The 21,667-nt window shown below is 48.0% G+C and overlaps 1 protein-coding gene across 2 annotated transcripts in view; it reads left to right on the forward strand.

Annotated features, from left to right (window-relative positions):
• PPARD (peroxisome proliferator activated receptor delta) overlaps positions 1–21,179 on the forward strand; it is a 194,755-nt gene extending 173,576 nt beyond the window's left edge. For both annotated transcript variants that reach the window (XM_086923237.1, XM_086923238.1), the window contains exon 7: positions 16,316–21,179. In XM_086923237.1, the coding sequence (XP_086779363.1) occupies positions 16,316–16,563 (248 nt within the window). In that variant the 3' untranslated portion in view covers positions 16,564–21,179. The remainder of the gene's footprint in view (positions 1–16,315) is intronic.
• Positions 21,180–21,667: the final 488 nt, after the last annotated feature.

Consider the following 21,667-nt stretch of genomic DNA (forward strand, 5'->3'; position numbering starts at 1 on the left):
GGCGTGGCCTGGATCGTCAGACGCCGGTGGAGAGGAGCTGCGGACCTGTTGATGTAAAGCATGCAGTTTAGTTGTCAGTTCGTGCAAATAGTCAAACAGTGCAGGGTATTCTATGTCACTGAGCCTCCTGGGTCTCGGTACTCCCCATATATTTGCGGGGCGTCCGAACACGATCTCGTGTGGGCTAAGTCCTAATCTGAAATGGACAATCATCCTGGTAGACAGGAGTGCTAAAGGCAGGGCATCTGGCCACTTGAGACCTGTGCTGGCTTGGATCTTGGCCAATTTCAATTTTAACGTGCCATTGTAGCACTCTACTAACCCTGCCGATTGGGGATGATTTGCAGCATGGAACTTTTGGTGGATGCCTAGACACTCACACACTCTCTTCATCACTCGTCCCACAAATTCACTTCCGTTATCACTCCAGACAATTCTAGGCATGCCGAATCTAGGGAAGAATTCCTTGACAAGGGCTTTGGCAGTTGACAATGCAGTGTTGTTCTTAAGGGGGTACGCTTCTACTCACCTGGAGAAGGCACAAACGACAACAAGGACATATTTCAGGTTATTGCACCTCTCCATGTGAATGAAATCGAGTTGCAAGATTTCGAACGGGTACGTTGGAGGGGCAAAATGACCAGCTGGGGTTGGGGTTCCCCTACCGGGATTGTGCTTCAAACACACCATACAATTTCTGACCAGATTCTCTGCACATTTTGGGATACCACTATTCTGCCATACTGGGGCCAACAGCTTACATATTCCTTTCACACTGATGTGTGCCATTCCATGGGCCATCGTTACCACTGCGAGCACATAGGCGTTAGGTAATAACCATCGCTGATGTTCTGACAGTTCGACCCAACAACCATTTGCGTCTAACCTACCCTTGCTTTCTCTCCATTCCTTCACTTCTTTCTCGGTAGCATCAGCTTGTATAGACTTCACACTTTCGATGGTGTCCTCACACATACCCACATCAGGGGTCCATCTAGCAGGACCTACAACATACATCAGACTCATTGTGTTCCTTGCAGTCTCTTTCGCGACCTCATCGGCAAATGCATTCCCTCGGCCAACATCATCTCGGATTTTCTTATGCGCGCTGCACTTCACAATCGCAACCTGTAGGGGCAAGGTCAGTGACTCGAGAAGGTCGTGTACTAGCTGGCCATGTTGTATTCTTGCACCATGTGACGTCAGGAACCCACGTTCACGCCACAATCTTCCAAAACTGTGGGCGACGCCAAAGGCGTACTGACTACCAGTGTACACATTCACTCGTTTTCCTTTCGCCAACACGCACGCTCTTGTGAGTGCGACTAATTCTGCTGCTTGTGCAGAATTCTGGGGGATGCGAGCTGTCTCTACAATCGTGTGTAATGTTGTCACGGCATATGCTGCAGTCGTATCACCATTTGGCAACTTGAAACATGAACCATCAACCCATAAATTATCATTACATTCAGGGAAGGGAGTGTCCTGCAAGTCTACTCTCCCTTTTGTCTCTTCCTCTGTCCTAAAGCAGCAATCATGTTTGTCGACCTCATCTGTCTCTGCTGGTGGAATGGGTAGTAACGTATCAGGGTTGAGTGTATCACACCTCTTTATGTGAATGTGGCTTGCTAATGGGGTCAATTCATAGCTGGACAGTCGAGCACTAGTTAGGTGCAGTGTTTTCGTCCTGTTTAGTAGGATATCTACTGCATGTGGGACCATAACGGTCAGAGTATTATTCATGACTAACCCAGCCGACTGTCGAATACAGACAGCCGCTGCGGCAGTGGCCCTCAAACAACTTGGTAATGCCTTAGCTACAGGATCTAGAGTCGCGGAGAAATATGCACATGGGCGTTTTGTCCCCAAAGTGCTGTGTCAAGACTGATAATGCGCACCCTTCCTTCTCATGGACGTATAATGTAAACGGCTTGCTGTAGTCGGGATTGCCCAACACAGGGGCCGAACATAATGCCTCACGCAACTCATGGAAACTCGCCTGACAATCTTCAGACCAAGGCAAAGGATTGGGTGTGTCTTTACGCATTAATGCCAGCAAGGGCTTGGCCAACAGTGAGAAATTCGGTATCCATTGTCTACAGTATGATGTAATGCCCAAGAAGGCACGCACTTCTCTTTGTGTCCTTGGGACACTCAGTTCTGCAATAGCCTGTATTCTTTCTGGGGTCAGTCTCCTTCCCTCCTTCGATAAGATGTGACCTAAGTAGGTTACTTCTTGTCGGCAAAATTGTAATTTGGAAAGCGAGACCTTGTGCTTCATGTCACATAAATGACGCAACAAGGACAACGTGGCTTGCTTGCAAATCTCTTCAGTATCTGCAGCGATCAGTAAATCGTCTACATACTGAATCAGTCGCGCCACCAGGTAGAACAATCGTATCTAGTTGTGTTTTCAGAGCCTGACTGAATATTGATGGACTCTCGCAGTAGCCCTGAGGAGCGCGTCTGAAGCGGAAGCTTCGTCCTCCTAAATTGAAGCCAAAGATGTCTCTGCTCTCTTCGGCAATCGGGATGCTGAAGAAGGCATTCTTCAGGTCGATCACTGAAAACCAATTGGCTGAGGCTGGAACCATTGTCAATAAGGCAGTAATGTCGGGGACGACTGGAAACTGCGGTACAACGATCTTATTCACTTCCATTAGGTCGATCACAAATCGGTACACAGGGGGCTGTGAAGGATCGGTACGCTTTAAGACAGGCAAAACAGAACGGTTACAAATGTTGCCTGTAGTCTCTTCGATGACATCTTTCGCAATTAGATCGTGGACTATTTCTAGCAAAGCCTTTTCACATTCTTTGGACATTCTATATTGGGGAATACGTGGCAACCTGACATTAGCTTTCAATGTTATGACATACGGTGCTATCTCTAAACGACCTACATCATTAGAACCATTCGCCCAAAGTATATCTGGAAGAGATGACAACTCAGTCGGAATTCTTTCTTTTGCCAAATACATCGGGGAAATCACTTTCTTACCAAGGGTGAGTTGTACTCCCGAAGGAGAACAGTATAAAGTCGCGTATAATCTCTTCAGCAAATCCAAACCTAACAAATTTTCACCACACCCTGTTGTAAGAATGAGGGGTGCTTCTAATTCGCATGGGCCAACAGAAAGGGGCATGGGACTGGAGATCGGGTTTCTAACAGGGGCGCCAAAAAACCTACTGAAACATTCATTTCGCCGGACAAAGGTGCGCCAGGAAGTTTTGAGTGCATAATAAAACTTTTTGTAGCACCAGTATCCAGCAGAAATGGCTCCGACACTCCGGATGTGATTACCTCGACATAAGGTCCATTCTGATCTACTGGAACTGAAACAACTCCCTCTCTTTGTCCATGGCTGTCCTAGCAGTTATTACCCTCATTCTCAGTTTCTGCGTAATAGTCATCTGCATAGTACTGAGCTGACCTAGAAGATGTATTATTCTGTTGGTCAAAGCTATTCATAGAATTCTGAGGCGGAAAAGAATTGGTGTTCTGGGGGAAATGTCCACGGCCCCTACCTCTAGGAGCCTGTTGAACACCTCTACCTCTTGCGCCGGAGACACCGTTTAAACGTCGTGCAAGAGCTTGGCAATTACTTTTTAAATGACCCTCTTCTTTGCAATATGCACATTGATTCGGGCCATACGGAGAACGCTGGTGGGAAAACTCGTTTCCTTGCGTGTTTCTCGAATACTGCTGTGGTTGCTGATAATTGGGCTGACTAGGAGTGCGAGGCGGATAGGCTTGCTGGAGGAGAACTTTAGTTTTTAATTCTTTAGTCTTCTTGTCTGACTTATCTAGCTCATCTTTGCGTCTATTTTCATAGTACTGGGCTGTGGCTAAAATCTGTGCTGACGTGGAAACAGCCCAAGCACTCTCTGAATCTTTCAATTTATTGCATAATTCAGGAAGCAGATTATGTACAAATTTGTCTACAAACAATCTTTGGCCACCCTCGGTAGCCATGTCCTGACCACTATGATCAGTGAAAGTTTCCTCAAACCTCGTGAAAAAGTCAGACACATTCTCATCTTTCTTTTGCTTGCACGCAGATAGCTTGTCCCAATTTACGCGTAATTCAGGCATCAACGTTTTCATGTACGCGATAATCCTACCGGGAAGATCTGCTATTAAAGGCTCGGGTTTAGAACCACCAACTTGTCTAGCATCAGTAGCAGTGATATTAGCCCATGAGTCACCTAGTTCTTGATCATGATCTGCATGACGTATTTTACTCCATAAAGGATGCGGAACGACGTTCCCAAACATGTCTATATCTGCTAAATTCATTATACATGAGCTGGCGGTCTGTGATAATTCCTTGTAATACACTGCTGGGTTTTTACGGGGATCGGGTAGCGTCTGTTTGAGTGCTAAAACTTCGGATCTTTTCCAGGGGACATGTACCCATACACGCTGGAAATGCGGTGGAACAGGTGGTTGTGCATTCGCATCACCTTCCCTCCATACCGGAGGAACCTCTCTCATGGGGTACTGTCGCGCCTTTTTCCTACCAGACACATCATCCTCATCAAACGATCTAGAGCTGTTCCCCTTACTCCTATACGATGACAACAGATTCATTGCCTTTTCAACATCTGCGCCTATAATCATGCCTTCGTAAAATTTGAATCGCATGCGGGCTAGTTCCTGCATTCTGCGTTTTGGGTCATTGTCTTGTAAATCTTCCCAGAGGTACATGCACATTTCCTCAAACACATATCTTTGAGTGGATGGATCCCACTGACGGAAGACTTCCATAACAGACTGAAGATCATATCTTACAGTATCCGTAACCCATTTGCGTGCTAATTCATTCACTACTTCCCTTTCCTTGTAGTCGGGTAGTTGACTACGCAACTGTCTACGTTCTGGTTTAGGGGTCGTTTTAGGCGACCCAAAGAAGGGCGAGAATAGACCAGTGACAGTACTTGCCACTCTCTGTCTGACAGAAGGAGAAGCTTGCGGCGAAGCAGATGCGCCAGAAAAGACAGGCTGATGTAAAGAGGAAGTCGAAGCAACAGCAGAAGAAGTCGAGGCAGTAGCAGACGTAGTATCGTAGTAAATAGTTGGAGCAGTAGGCAAAGTTGTAGAAGTAGAAGGAGTATGTAGCAAATGCGGCGGCCCTTGAGAAGGCTGCTCCGGAAAAGTAGGAACCAGCTGAAGAGGAGCTGGTGCTTGTGCAAGAGCTGCTTTTCGTGCGCCGGGGCGCGGTATAACAATACGTCTCGGGGGTCCAACAATACTCGATGTATATGGGGGTGGGGAGTTCAATAAATGGGACATTAATGGATCCTTCTCGGGTGTTTCCTTTGAGTCTTGTCCCCCATGTGGTAACATCGGGTAGCATTTATCTATTGCTAGTTTCTTGCTTCTGAGCATTTGTTCACTTTCCTGCTCTTCCTCATTATCCCTGTATGCGATGGCAGCTTGTACCATCGACATGCCTCTGTTACTCTTCTTTGCTAATTTTATTTCTTTCTGTTTGGCTTCTTTGCGCCATAAGCGAAAAGAGTCAAACATTGCCGGCCGGGCTTTCTTCTTGAACAATTTGACCTCGAGGTTGTCTAATATTTCTGAGTCAAAACTACCATATTGGGGCCATTTTAAAACACCATCCTTGCGGGTGTATTTTACCCATACCTCATTATACGTGATAGGACCTACTCCGTGCTTTATATATAACTCATATGTTGGAGTTCCGATCGGAGAAACCCGACACGAATCCTCTAATCGGGAGTCCTTACTACAACCAAGACAAAACAAGTTTCCAAGTCTGCTGAGACCAGGCATCTTCGCTCACTAGTCCAGCTTCAAACTTCAAGGGATTATCTAATTATGATATTTTCGTGAATACACGTACCCCTCGGTTTTGGTGCTTGCAAGAACCAATACAAACCGTATCTCTGGGATACCAAAACTAAGAACCAAACTAAGAACTGGGAGACGCTCCACTTATACTTAACTGAATATTGAAGATCGGTGACGTCACTAGAAGACTCGTCTATCGTTTCGCTCTACCAAGGATCACTGGGTCCAAAACAGGGCGATAGTCAGGGCAGCAGTCCTTCGTAGCCGTCGGGACGCGGGGAACCTCGCAGCAAAGACCTTCAGAACCACGTCGACACGCAGGGGTCGCTGAAGTGGCTGGCCGTCCTCCGGAATTTTCACACGAAGCTCCTCACGAACATCTGGCTTGGACCGTCACCGCTTGATATCTCCTCGAGTTGGGCGCCAACTGAGGTGCCGGGTTTTTAGAGACCCGGTGGTGCCAGGGGACCACACCCGAAGACCTCTGAGTTCTCCCTGTTCTGGACTTACAGAAACACAGAGTCTTCTAGTTGAAGTCAGTGATCGAGTTTTATTGGCTGCAACCAAGTAACATGCGTCCTAGAAGTACGACAACACGGGCCGTAAGTTCTCAGGAGACTGTTCGTTTTTACAGAACCAGCCTTCTCCTTATATACAGAAATAACAGCTGCAGGCAAGAATTCTTGAGTTTATGATATGGCTATACAAATATTTCTGCAATAATACAAAGAGCGAAGTCATGCTGGTCAGCACATATTTTAGATGTCCAGTTGGTGATGGATTACCCCGCCAGATCCAGAACTCCCATCAGATATCGATGTAACACCAATAAGGTCGGGCACCCTCCCATCATAAAACGGGTCGTAAACAAGAATCATGGACAGGTGTATGTGTATGGAAAACAGGGTCTGTATGTAGTGGATGGTTTATGACATGTTGTGCCTTGATGATATCTTGCTTCGGCCACTGGGCGAGGAGCTGCCCGAACAGGCTTGGCTGGAGGCAGTGGAGGCAGCTTCGGCCAGGTCATGGGGAAGTCGGCTACAAAGGACGTGTCCTTTTAGATCAAGCTCGGCTTTAATCAATTGACTTATATGGGGGCAAGTCATAAGATGGATGCCGTTTACAAAATGGAATCCGAGCGTTCGGGACGGAAACTACGATTTAAGGGTGTTAGCATCACTCAATCGTGACGCAAATGCATGGGGATAATGCCCTAATCATTTCCGGTCTGTAGATACCAAATTCGTCATGGTACGATGATATTTTGTGACACTAGTGTTGGACCTCGATATCTGTAAAACAGCGGGGTCCGGATTTGCGGTACCACAAGAGCTATCGTTACACAAGTAGTAACTTGTGCATCAGAGGCAGAGCTGAGGTCCATAAAGGCCAAATGGCACCTCTACTAGCCTTAGTGTATCTTGAGATCAAGAGATATAGATTTAAGTTCTGCTCCACCGTTCCCCCTCCGGGCCTAAACCCCTATTGTAGGTCAGACAGAATGTTCTCATTGGCCCAGCTCGTCAATCTCTCCAAGATTACTCTACCTATAATTATCACTTCTACATCCACTAGAGAGATAGATCTATAACAGGCTGGATCAGCTCAGTCTCCTTTTTTAGGTCCCGCACCTGGCGATTACAGCGCAAAGCGCTGTCTCGCCTGCGAGACCTATAGTCACCGGCTATGCTTTCAAGGAGACAGGAGATGGGCACGCGCAGGCTGCAGGCCGAACTGGGGCACGCGCACGTTCACCACGTAGTCACGTGATGTTCCCATCTCCTGTCTCCCTTCCTCACGGTGTCACACACACCAAATGGCCAAGAAGTGGCAGCTCAGTGGCGATTATAATAAAATGTGCATAAAATAATAAAATATGCATGGGTGGAGTGGCCCGCAACGGCGGGACCGCTCAGGACAAGGATGTAGACCCACTCACCGGGCTGCTGTGCGGACTCCGTTTCCTGTCTTCATGGCGGCATTCTCACGGGGTTCGCAGGCGACGACCTGTAGGGGCTTCCTCGGCATACGTGAGCCCCTGCAGGAACAAAACTCGCCTCTCCACTTCACCTGGGCCCCTCCTGGGACCCAGGACTTCTGAGAACTACAACCGCTACCACGGGGCTCTCCCTTCCTCATGGGAGCCCCGCAAGAACAGGCACAGCAGCCTCTTACGGCGCGTCACAGGCCCCGCCCATGTCACGGGCAAGGATGTCTGACTTCCTGGTTCCACCCCACCCCCGGGCCGCAAAAGTGAATTTTTGCCGCTCATCTCAGCCGTACCTCCCAGTAGGACACAGCCCACGCTCTGTAGTCCCTTCATCATTCCAAGACTTAGGTGTTATAAATAGCCGTAGACGGGTGTAATCATGGTGCCGCGTTTGAACTCACAGGGCTGCATTTGGGAATCAGCCTTCAGCGACTTTGCCTGTTCAGAACTACTTTTCACTGGGTGTGGCTGAAATGCGTGACACTATGAGCCACCCGTCTGTGATGGTAAATGTAGTAAGATTGGGATTGCAGCGAGCTCCTTTCACAGATGTGTAAATTGTGCTCTGGTGGTGTTTACACAGGTGTGTTAGGAATCAGTGTTCCTGTAAATACGCCACAATAAACGTCCTTGTGCGCTAAGCACATTGGCACCCGCCTCCGTTATCACTGTCCCATGGGTCCAATCCGTTTTGTAATGCGAGAGGTAAGGTTCACCTCGGGTAACCGCCGACGCCTTACGCAGACATCTGCCGTGCACGCAAGTGCATCTTTGGCATGGGAAGCAGGCGAACTGGATCGATTGTTCCCTCGTGTGGCTGCTTATATTTCCGGAATATTACAATTTCCGAGGAGTGACTGAATCTCAGCTTTTGAAAAGCTCAAGCCCTCGCTGCAATAGAAAACAAATTTCAGCTACAGTGTTTATTTGATGAGGAAGAGTGACATATCTATTCAACAGGTCTTCGCATGGTCGGACTGGGACACAAAACATAGGTCTAGTCGCTAAATAGAAAGTGGCCCCCATTAGTAATCAACATAGCTAACAAAGTGGTCCACATTTGCAAACATGGACTGTTATATGTTTATTGGGTTGGTATTATGTTCGGCAGAACTGCCATTCTCTCAATTAACAGTGACTCAGCATCTCAACATTTCAGTGCAGTATCTCAATGAGTCACTACTACTTGAGAACAAGGGAGACGTCAGAAGTGTGGGCGGTGCACCTCTCCAGGTTCAACAACTGTGGTGAGGAACATAAATCTGTACATTTACAGCGGCAGCGCAGAGTTTACGTGCTCTGTGAAGATACAGGGGCCAATGCTGTACTGCAGTGCGTTTAGTTGGGCTGCCCCTCCCTTGTCAGCAGGACTGCTGCACTGTGAAAGGGACAGCACTGGCAGCGCTTCCCACCGGACTTCTACACTGCCTGGTAGGAAAACAACTAAACATCGGGTTTCAGAGACCCACGCTTGACATTTTATATTTCTTGAAAGTTACTGCATAGTTTGTTCCTACTTTTTTTTTTTTTTAATTTTTAAAACCTTTATTGAAAAATTGCACACAGCTATTCAGCCTGACATCCCGGGGGCAAGGCAGCATAGTGAATCAGAAGAGCAATAGTGCAAGAGCGTTGAACACTGTACTGTGAAGGTTGTTTTTAATATTTTATATAATAGAAAAAACATTAGAACAAAGAAAGGAAAAGACGCCAAGGGCGCCGAAGAGTGGCAATGGAGCAGGGAGAGCCTACGAGGTGCCGGAGCGGGGCAGGGATCAGCGTACACTGAAGCACGAGTACAGAAGATTAGAGCAGGATCAAGGGGGGGAAAGGAGGAAACAGGATTCAACAGCATATCTTAAAACAGTTGGTGTCACAGGTTATGGCGACAAGTGTTCTTCCAAAGAAACAGGTTCAGGGGGCAAGCAAATATCTCCCCTGTAAGCATTCCAAGCTCCCCAGACGTTCGACCACTTTCTGGGCTTACCCCTGGCAACATAGACTGTCTTTTCCCTAAACATACACCAATCCATGTTGGCTTTCCATTGTACCACCAGGGGAGCCGTCGCAGCCCCCCATTTCTGCGCAATGTCGCGTTTAGCCACCATGTTGCCAAGGGTCACCCACTGCGTCTGAGCCACATTATGATCGGACGGTTCCCAGATGTTACGGAGACATCTCCTAGCTTCCGCAGTTGCCGCTACCCCAGTCACCTCTTCCATAACCCGATGCACCCGTCTCCAGTAGGAAGCTATGACTGGGCATTCCCAGAGAATGTGTAGAAAAGTAGCAGAGGCGCCACAGCGACAGAGCCCATAGGCCGAGTAGCCCATGTGTACAAGCCGGGGGCCAGTCACGTACACTCTGTGCAAGATCTTGAACTGGACCAGTCGGAGACGAGAGGAAATGGCGACCTCCTTAGGGAGGACACAGCGCTTTGCCAATCCTCATCGTCGATTTCCAGGCCATCGCGCACCCATTGCTCCCGCACACCGAGGAGGAGGTCCGTACGAACGTTAATCAGTTTCTTGTACGACAGTGAAATGGCCCTGTCAGGCATATGACTGTCCAACACCCTGTCCTCCAGCGGGGAGCTTTCTGGGATCGCTCCCTCTGTCAGCTTAGCAGATAGCAGCGCGTGCCGCAGCTGAGCATAACGGAAGAACTCCGTGCCGCCCAGCTGGTATTCGGCCTGTAGCTGGGAGAAGGTCTTAATCTCGCCCTTAGAGATCATATCGTCCACTCTGGAAATTCCTATGAGGTCCCATTTATCAAAGCCCTTAGTGTGCCACAACCTGCCCAGAATGTCGGAATCGTACAAAGGGGTAAATCTAGTCAGCCTGCCCTGCCAACCCTGCGCCTTGGTGATCGTGCGCCAGATGTGGACCGCAGTCCTCGTTGGACCCGACAACCGCCCGTCCAGAGACCTCGAATACAGCGCCCTGTAATAGTTGCCGCCCGCTAAGAGCCACCTGTCCATGGCATAGCCGGGGTTGTGCTCCGGGCCATAAAAACCATGGTTGATAGCCGCCAACTGGGAGGCCCAGTAGTATCTACGCACATCCGGCAGTGCAATACCCCCGTCATACCACGGGAGCGTGAGCTTCGTGGTGGCAAAGCGGGGACGGCCATCCCAGAGCAAGGCACGTTGAAGGCTCTCAATTTCTCGAAAATAGCGAGCGGGAACCGGATCCTGAGTGTTCTGCAGGGCATACAAAAACCTGGGCAAAGACATCATCTTAAATAATGCCGCACGACCAAGTAAAGAGAGTGGAAGCTTGCGCCAACCCTCCACGTCACGCCGAAGGCGCTGAAGAGGGGGAAGCAAGTTGTGGTCGTATCTCACCCTCGCATTACCGGAGATATAAATCCCCAAATACTTAAAGCCCTGGCTGGTCACCTGAATGTTGCAGCCTCTAGGGAGGCGCGGTGTATCCCCCTTCAGCACGTACAGGAAGGACTTGGCCCAGTTGATAATGAGGCCAGAGTACCTGCCAAAAAGTCTGAGTACATTGCATGCCACAATGAGCGACTTGCAAGGGGAAGTGAGGTAGAGCAGAATGTCGTCAGCATAGAGCGAGATTCTGTCCTCAAAGCCAGGAGCCCAGCTTATGCCACGCAGATCCGGGTGACTGCGCATCATGGCCGCAAGTGGTTCAAGAGTGAGCGCAAACAAGAGAGGTGACAAGGGGCAGCCCTGTCTGGTGCCTCTATGAAGGGCAAAAGACGCCGAAATGCGGCCATTGACGGCAACGTTAGCCAGTGGGTCAGCATAAAGGAGCTTTACCCAGGCAATAAACACCGGGCCAAAGCCGAGCTTCGACAAGACCGCCCAGAGGTAGCTCCATTCGAGAGAATCGAAAGCCATTGTGGCGTCTAAAGAGGCAAGGACCGCCAGCTCCTCCAGGGTGTGAGCCCTGGCCATGGCGCCGTGGAGTCTACGCAGGTTAAGGGCAGTATTGCGATGAGGAATAAAGCCCGACTGGTCCGGGTGCACAAAGTCGCCAATAAGCCCAACCAGACGATTGACGAGGATCTTAGGCTCGGCATTGAGGAGGGAGATGGGCCGATAGGAGCGACACAAGTCTCTCGGCTTCCCCTCCTTATGGATGACCACAATGGTGGCCAATCTCTGGTCCAAGGGAAGTAGGCCGGTGTCCCGCGCTTCCAAAAACATGTTACGAAGGTGCGGGGAGACCACATCCGGCCTGATCTTGTATAGCTCAACCGGGATGCCATTAGGGCCCGACGCCTTGCCCGATCGAAGTGAGCGAATCGCAAGGGCGATTTCGTCGACCGAGATGTCTCTGTCCAAGTCGTCGCGAGAGACAGGGAAGCTCGACTGTCGAAAGAAGCTCCGTCGAATCGATCTCAGACCGGTCCGAAACAGAAGTGTAAACATCTCGGAAATAGTCGGCAAAGGACTCGGCAATGGCGCCGGGGTCAGAGACGACAACTCCGTCATCCCCCAAAATCTCGGGTACGACACGGCTAGCCATCTCCCTCCTGTCCAACCAGGCTAGCAACTTCCCAGCCTTATCGCCGACGTCGTATATACGACCCTGCTGTTCCTTAGCTATAGTAAGGGCAGCATTTGTGGCAAGGTCACGGTATTCCGACTGTTTGAGGGAAAGGTCGTGCAGTAGAGTGGGATCGGGGTCTGTCTCCAGTTGGGAGTCCAGCTCCGCGAGTTCCTCCTCGATATGCACCAAGTCGGCATCTCTGGCTCTACGGGCCTCCGCTATAAGAGCGAAAGCCGCACCCCTCAAAACAGTTTTAAACGCCTCCCATAGAGTCGCAGCCGAGCGAACCGAACCCTCATTCTCAGAAAAATAGAGGCCGATGGCCTTGGCCAGTAGACTACGAGTCTTGGGGTTGCGGAAATACCATGGATTAACAGCCACCGGCCGGTCTGACAAAACAATGTCAAAGTCGAAAGAGACCCACATCGGGGAATGGTCGGAGATGCCCCGTGCCAAAAACCGGGCCTCAGAGACAGCGGGCGCACATGCAGCCAACGTGAGGACATAGTCTATCCGGGATAGACTGCCATGGGCGCCGGAGTGGAAGGAGAAATGACGGAGCGTGGGATGTAACAGCCGCCAGCTATCCACTAATCCCATAGTCTCAAGAAAAGAGGGCAACCACAGTTGGGAGCCCCGAAGGTCTCTAGGCGGCTGGCGGTCCAAAGAGCCGGAGCAGACCGAGTTGAGATCACTCCCCAATATCAGCAAACCAACAGGCAAATTCAAAATGGCGCCACCAAGGTCTTGGAAAGTGCTAGCTTGCAGGCCCGGGGGAACATAAACTGAAAGTAAAGTCAGGGCACGGCCCTCCCACCGCCCCGTGACTGCGGCGTAGCGCCCCCTCTCATCTATCAGAGTGACGTCAGTCTCAAAAGGAAGGGACGTGCGAACAAGAACCCCCGCCCCTCGAGAGCCCGAAGAGAACCCCGAGTGGGCAACCATTTTGTATCCCTTACGGTTAAGCGCCTTACACGTATTACCAACCAGATGCGTCTCTTGAAGGAGAACGACGTCAGGCATGTGGCGTTTAATCAATTGGATCACAACGCCCCTCTTGATGCGGTCACCCAACCCGTTAACATTCCAACTGAGTACACGTAGTTTCCTACCCCCCATCATCGTGATGCCAGCCCCACCCAACCCCAGCAAACCTCAACAGCAATCGAAACTGAACAGTGTATACGACCCATTGCCTAAGAGATAGAGAGAGAAAAAAAGAAGCAAACAAACGAACTGTCCCAAAACCACCCTGCACCCCTGCAGCAGACTAAAAAGCCCCCCCCCAACCAGCAGTGTGCCTGTCGCCCCATGAACTAGTCTACAGAAAGTCCCCAGAGGAGTAAGGAATCTCCGCAGACCCCTCCCGCCACACTCCTTGTAAACGACAGGAGAGTCATCAACAGCGAAATAACGTTGGTATTATCAGTCACAGACTACAGGGGCACCAACCGCAAAGTTCTGCACTGTAGAAACAGGTCCTAAAGGTCGGAACCACCAGTTGCGCCTCCGGAATGTTCGTCCTGTTCTTCCCGGCGTTGTGGCAGAGTGTCAAGCCAGTCGCTTGCATTGTCCGGCACATCAAAGAACAGGGCACGGCTATCATATTCTATCCGAAGTTTGGCAGGGAACAGCATCGAGTACTTGAGGCCCATTTCTCTCAGGCGCCGCTTCACACCTGCGAAACTCTGGCGCTGCCTCTGCACGGCCCTAGTGAAATCCGGATAAAAGTGCACCTCAGAATTCTGGTATTTGAGCGGTCCATGCCGTCTGGACGCCTGAAGGATAACATCCCGGTCCCTAAAATTAAAGAGCCGGGCAATGATGGGTCTGGGCGCCACGCCTGACTTCGGCGGGCCGCCCGGGACCCGATGGGCACGCTCCACCGAGAAAAAGTTGCTCAAGCCTGAAGGTGCAAGATGCGCCTGCACCAAGTCCTCCACAAAAAGGTCCACTGCCGCCTCCTCCGCTCCCTCAGGAACACCAATAATACGGACATTCTGCCACCTGGCACGTCCTTCAAAGTCCTCCAGTCTTCTGGAAAATTGGTCGGCCAGTCTCAGGGTCCGGACCTCCGTCTGCAGGTCCGATACGTCGGTGGTTAGACTGGAGGTCTTGAGATCTAGGGATTTCACTCGGTCGTTAGTTTTCCCTAAGTCAGCCCTGATAAGAGTAAGGTCCACAGCCAGAGTGTCCACCTTATGAGTCAGGGCCTCATGTTGTTTTTGCATTTCTGAGCGAATGCCCGCAATGGCTCCCATAACATCGCTCAGGGTAGGCTCCGAGCCCTCAGGCGAGCCCGCACGATGAAGGTCTTTAGAGGAGGCCACCACGGTGGGCGAGGTCCGTTGCTGAGCATATCGGTCCATTTTATTGAGCTGCGTTTGGGTCATCCTACGAACACCTCTGTTCGACGACCTGTCGGGGTCCCCTCTGCCAGCCATCTTGGGTCCCAGAAGAACAAAGGGCTACTTCGCCAGAGCAAGGGACACTCGAACAGCGTCGAGGCGATGTCAGTAATCACACCAAGCCGGCAGTAGGCAACTCCGCAGCCACAAGCACTCCGTCAGCAGGGACCTCGAACAACCGCTTCGCATTCCAATCGTGCGGAGCGTCGGTGAAGGCAGCGGCCACCCAGGAGACAATGGCGCATCCCTGGCACGGAGTTCAACTCGACGTAGTTTCGTCTAGGAACCACCAATTTAGAAGCGGAAAGCTGCTCCCGTGTCTGCGACCACCCACCAAGTAGAATCCACTAACGTGGATCAGGATTTCCAACAGGATATTTGCGGAGGGTCGGAGGAGCTCCGAGCTTACGCGGCCATCTTGGTTGCCCGCGAAGCTCCTCCTCGTTTGTTCCTACTTTTGATTCCATTTCCATGCATTTCATAGCCTAAATATATGTTGTGTTCTACATTTCTGCTCCTATTAGTAATCATGGCAGATAGTTTGGACACCTTTCATTCAATCATTACTTGCTCATTTGGAAAAAATGCCTCGTCTTCCCGTGGTGTATTTGTTTGGATGTTTCAGTGACCGGTTTACCGACTTATTTGTAATATCAATACATCTAAGTCATGTAAATACAACACATATTGCATTACAAATGCTATAGGTGTCACATTTGCGAAAGTTATAACTATTGGCATTAGTTTATCTATTTTTAAAACCAACACATAAATAAAACATTTGTCATTTGCAATACCAATAGCTCAAACTTTCCTAATGCGAGACCTATTGCATTGCAAATGGTTGTTATATACTGGGACTATTGCAGACTGATGCCAGGCATCAGGTAAGGGTCCACTGATGGCAGCAGTTATGTAGAGGGTAATATCGGGAGCCTACAGGTCTACTAGAGACTCCAATAGGTCTCCAGGGACACGGCTGCCTCCCAGTGCCTGAAATAAAAGAACGTTTTTCACTTCATCCCACTGAGATATGAGTCTGTCCGCCTTTAGAATGTACTGGGTCGAGATCTCTGGGTACTCCCAGTCCTAGAGGTGGAAAAGTGTTCCACCCAAGCATGATCTGAAACCTGTTCTGCTTTTTAAAAAACAAAACGGATTATTCAGTCCTCCCACAGTTCATTCTTCAGCTGATGCTTCCTCTCTATAAGAGCATCTCTATAAGTAATCCTGCTCCTCTTAACCTCCAGACTATCTGGGTAAAATTGTTACTCTTGCCCAAATTCATGTTGTTTTGTTGTAGCGCATTACTCTATCTGGTGGCTGTATCGGAGCATTGTAGAGAGAGAGAATCCGGGGGCTCTAGAATTTCAGAGCATTTAATCCCCGGCTATGATTTTTCTGATCACTTGTCCCTCAGAAACCTTTGAGTTTGTAAAGATGTGCTGACCTGTGTTAGGTCTGTGGTGTGTTCCAGCATTCATGTACTCTTCACTTCACTTGAAAGAAAAATGATATGCGGCTTTGTTTTGTTACTTGATTCCAAGATGACTTTTTTCTTTCTTTTCAGATCGTCCAGGCCTCACAAATGTTAAGCAGGTGGAAGAAATCCAGGACAGTATATTGCGTGCTCTGGAATTTCACCTGCAGTCCAACCACCCAGATGCTCAGTACCTCTTCCCCAAGCTGCTGCAGAAGATGGCCGACCTGCGGCAGCTCGTGACTGAGCACGCCCAGCTCGTGCAGAAGATTAAGAAGACTGAGACTGAAGCCTCGCTTCATCCGCTGCTGCAGGAGATCTATAAGGACATGTACTGAGGGGCCTGGTCACCCTTTCCACAAATCGAAGGAAAAGCCATGAAACCAGTGCCCCTCATCTTCCACGTACTCTGCCTGGATCGTTTGTCGACGGAGCCGTGGGTCGTGCGTGTCATACCAAACCAGGGCCACTGACAATGGGGGACACTTTGTTCTTTTTGTAAAGACGCACCCTGTCACTGTGGCAGAAGCACTTACATAGGTACCATCGCTGGTGCCTTCATGGATTATTAATTTGGGTAGGACGAGAAGGGCCTCAGGTGGTTTACGAGCCGGCTGGTTAAATGCCTGTTACAGTTGGGAACATACTAAAAGTGGAGGTCGTTACTGAAAAGCAGCTAAGCTTACCAAACATCCGAATAATGGAACATATTAAACTGTGATCTTGGTGCAATATTTCAGACCTCATATTATGTAGGCAGTTTAGACCACGAGGTTAGGTGGAATAGGGCAGTTTCCTGTATTCTGCATATGCTGCCTAGCCAGAGTGGTCCTTATTGGAGCAGTCCTGTGTAGTTTTTTAAAGGTGCGACCTGCCTGGGGTGTGCATTTTGTGGGTTCCTCTGCTTTCTTTCTAGGGATGCCTGTTGCCGGTCCAGTTGTGAGCGCGGTCTTTTAGACAGTCTGTAATGTGCATGGTAGCATGTGGAGTTGGAAAACACCATGTTCTTGAAACATGCTTCTGTTCTGCATTTCTCAGTGGCTACAATTCTCAGCATAGTGTCGGTGTGAGTCCATTTTTGAGAAGGTCTTGTTTGCACGCAGTTCAGTTTTAAGATGGCTTAATTCAGTGGCTCTTATAGGTCTTGAGCTGGCTCCTCTTAGAGGATTGTGGTGAGGAGGTGTGTCACGTGTGTTCTAGGAAGCACTGGTCCCTGTCGTTGTAGCACTCAGAAGGGAGGTAGCAAAACCTCTTCTTTCCAAAGCACAACACGTATCACAGGTAGCTCTGCACATTGTGCCCTGGCAACTGTAACTAAAGCACACTAAAGGCTGTGCTGCCAGATACCACAGTACACTGCGGGTGATGGCAGTGCTGACATATTTTATAGCTGGTGTTTGCCACCTTCCATCTCTCAACATGCAATCATACAGTCACGCCATGCACTGATGGTGCTGCCATGACACATCTGAGTAAAAATGGTAATACTTTCTACACGCATTGCGTTCAGGACAGTTCACTAAACGATTAAAATGTGACCTGTAGACACTGTGTAAAACGAATAAATAAATAGTCTAAAAATGCCACAAAAAAAGAGCAACTCGCCTAAACCCAATTTTCAGTTATTAAGATAGCTTGGGTTCTAACCCTCCCCCTCAAAAGGAGACTTGTAATGTTGGTTAACGTGCTGGTTATTCGCTTGACCAAAACCATCTGATATTAGAACATCACTATATTTACTGCAGGTAGGTTTCCCTTATTGCCTGAAATGTGGATGGGCCTAGAAACAACTCTGTTCCTAATACTAAGAGGCATATAACAAACGCGCCACTGCCGCGTTGAAATAGAGCATCCTCGCAGTCTACAGTTTATTTTTGTAGCACAATTTAGCAAAATGCTCACCCTGTTCAAAAGCACATTTCGGAGAGATAGCAGTGCCTCTTTGCTGAACACTGCAGATGTCAAAAAGTCTCCTGTCTGCCTACACCCTACTTAAGCCGTGTTTTTTCCAGTTCTCTGTGCGTCGCCGGTGTTTGAGGTTGTACATTGTCTTTTTATTGTGGTGGTATACACTAGATCTCCAAAGTACCACATTGTGCACCAAGGACCATCCTCTTTCATCAGTGATGGTAGTAAAATGGGTCAGTTTTGTTGCAGCAACTCTTTCAATGTCCTGTAGCTGCACAACTCTTCTAGTAGGCGAAGCATAAAGTGTTTGATGAAATGGAAGAAGTAAAGTGTGAGCAGCTGTTGGTAGGTCCTGTGCTTGCTGGAGTGAAACAGACTACATTTGTGAGGCCTTCCCTTTGGCACACACCGCTTCGAAATGCACGTTCAGTTGGATATGTGAGCTACCACAGTTTACAGAAATCTTTAAGCAGCAAGGAGGTGTCCCTCCTTCTTTCCCACTAATGTAATTAGGGGCAGAGCTTGGAATATTTTATCATACACAGTTCTCTAGTCATGACGTTAACAAGCTAAAAAAAACTCTCATGAAGTTCTGGACCCAATGGCACAATGACATTAAGTTTTCGCAGAGCAGCTGTATCTTAGATCCCAGATGCTAATCCACATTGGATTATTTTCTATGTGCCTGTTACCTTCTTAGATTGGGCTTGGTCTAGGCAGGTTACATAACTATCTCCAGTGCAATCTATAGACACTACAGTACTTCCTCCCCTGCAGAGATTGAGGAGATGGTCCTACTAGTAATTTGTCATTTTAGTAATGTAATTGCTAGCATGGAGGTAGGTTTGCCATCCCTTGCTTTGTCCAGAAATGTGCAAATTGTGTTTCTTCTAGTGGGCAGTGTTTTTTGTTTTTTTTGGTAGGTTTTCTGTATCTGCTATACAGGTGGGAGATTTGTTCTTTGTTAGTTACTCGCGATTGCACTCCTTTCCCGGCTTGGTGTTAGGTTCTAATAATGCCTTTCCGTTGCTCCCTTACTTGGAGGGGCATGGTGATCCCCTGACACTTAACTTGGGATTTAGCGTAAATAGACATTTCACTTTCTTTAGGATGACGATGAAAGGATTTGTTAAGCTTGTGATTACCCTAAAGGGTGTCCTTTCGCTGGGGTTGACAGTGGTTTGCTGCCTCTGCTGTAACTGGATGAGGCATGGTCTGCCTTTCTTTGCTCTCTCCAGCGATTGGCTCAGTTGTATTTGCCTTGCGTTGTTCTCTCTGCTAATGGTTGACGCGAGATCTCTCTGGCCTGATTCTCTGCAAGGATTAATTGAAGCGGAACTCTGCTTTTGTCTCACCCTGTACTAGATGTGATCGGAATCTGCTGTTGCATGGGCACTCTGGGGCTGGTTGGAGAGGGGAATGCCTTGGTCTCTACCTGGCATTGGTCTTACGGTGGTATAGGGCACCTTGCTGTCTGCAAGGATTAGTTGAGATGACCTATGTTCTGCGTTTTTTTGGCAGAATTAAGGGGCATAGCCTTGTTTTGCCATTAAAACACTTTGGTTGAGGGCAAGGGCCTGATTTAATTTATCCACTGAGTGGATGCTGTTGGGCCAGCTGCAAATTGATCTGCCAGATTTAGACAAAATGGTCTCTTCCTTTCATTGCACTTTTCTGGATTTAGTTGTGATTTGGGGATGGTGTATTGGTTTTACCTCTACAAGGATTGGTTGCTGGTGCAAGCGGGTTGGCAATAATGTTTTGGATTGTTTTTTGTAGGGATTGACTCTTTGAGGATACGTTTACCATACCCCTCAGCTAGCTGCTCTTCCGTTATTCCCCTGCTCTTTCCTTACTCTCTCCAATTCTGTGTTTTTTTTAAATTTAGTTTTTTTCCCTTCCTGATCATATCTTCCTTTTGTATTGTTTACATATCTTATTGAAATATACCCTATATTTACTTACCTCTGTTTGTCACTGTTGGCCTTCCTCTATTATTGTCTTATGTGAGTATCTTCTGGCCTTCTAGAAATTGTCAGAAATCTTAAATGTGACTTGACTAACCAAAATAATCAATTTCAGCCACTTTCTTTGTTTACTTTTTAAAAAATGCTTTGCAAATGGACATGTAGATTTCATGATTGATGGGGAGGATGATGGGTGTACTGTTGTGTGAAAATTAAGTGCGGAGAAATTTGTGACCTAATATCACTGCAATGTTGTCACCCCCTTTATTCCTTTGTGATATTCGTGGTTGGATATTTCCACACTTTTTTGGTATTTGGTATAACTAGACCTCCTTTCTTCACCGGTGACATGGTATGTCTTCCTCCTGAGTTTAATTGTCTGTGCCCTCCATGACTTTCTTTTTGTTCAATGCCTGATTTAACCTGTCTTTGCATAGAGCACGCTGGCATGGATACCCTACACCTCTAGCCAACATTGTGTGACATCTATATGTCACTGTATAGTCCATCTCAGAATAATATGGCTCTGCATTTGCCCTAGCATTTTTATAGTCTCTTCTTTTTTGAGTGGAATGGATGACCTAATATTCCCTTCCCTGGAGAATGTCGTCTAGTCCAGCTGACATGCTTGCGTAACAGATTCCACTGGGTGTACGCAAACCTACAATGCACTTTTCTTTTGTCCTATACCTGATTATTAATAACTTGCTTCTATCTCATGGCCTCAATTATATGGCCTGCTCAACCTCTCTCAGGATAATATGTGATGTTACACTGCTGAAACTCTGCTTTGGATAACATTGTATGCCCCATCTCCTGCCTTGACATATGAGACTGTCACACGTGTCCCACCCTCATTCTCCCCACTTTTAATGTGTGTCACATGTCCCCCGTCACCCCCATTTTGAGACACTATGAATTTTTGTTTGTGCATTTTAATTTTTATTTGTTGCCTTTCCCCTTTTAATGTCTTCTAAAATTCAGATGTATATTTTTGCTAGAGATTCAATCAACAGTATTTAATATAAACAGTATAAGTAGACTGAGTTAACCAGAAATAAACCATATGTAAACCTTCATGTAGCCACTAGGCTTTGCTGCTGTTTGTTCCCAGCAGTAACTGTGTGTGAATGAGTCTGTGTCGCAGTGACTGTCAAATGAGTGGCTTGATGAACTAATGAGTTGGCTAGAGAAATTTTATGAGTGGCAGAAAAGTGGTAAATATGCTAAGCTACTTACAACTTAGTTTGCACTTGGCCTTGTTTTCAGTGTCACTAAATGTTAATATTAACATGTTAATAAGGATTTATTGAGCGCACATCTAATTCAAGGAGTGTCCTAGCACTGAGTAAAACAGTCAGGGTAAAAGATAAAGTGGAGAAAAGAGCTACAGGACAAAAAAAGCCAGGTTTCGAGCATTTTCCTAAAACATCCTTCATCCTCAATAAGCCTGAGTTTTAAAGGGTCAATCCTTGAGGAACACAGTGTCTATATTTCCTGTAGCTGAAAGAGTGCTGGGGGAGATGCAAAGCCTGTCCACAAACAGACAAAGATTTTAACTATTGTC

The sequence above is a fragment of the Lissotriton vulgaris genome, chromosome 5, assembly GCF_964263255.1.
Source record: "Lissotriton vulgaris chromosome 5, aLisVul1.2, whole genome shotgun sequence".
Taxonomy (NCBI): domain Eukaryota; kingdom Metazoa; phylum Chordata; class Amphibia; order Caudata; family Salamandridae; genus Lissotriton; species Lissotriton vulgaris.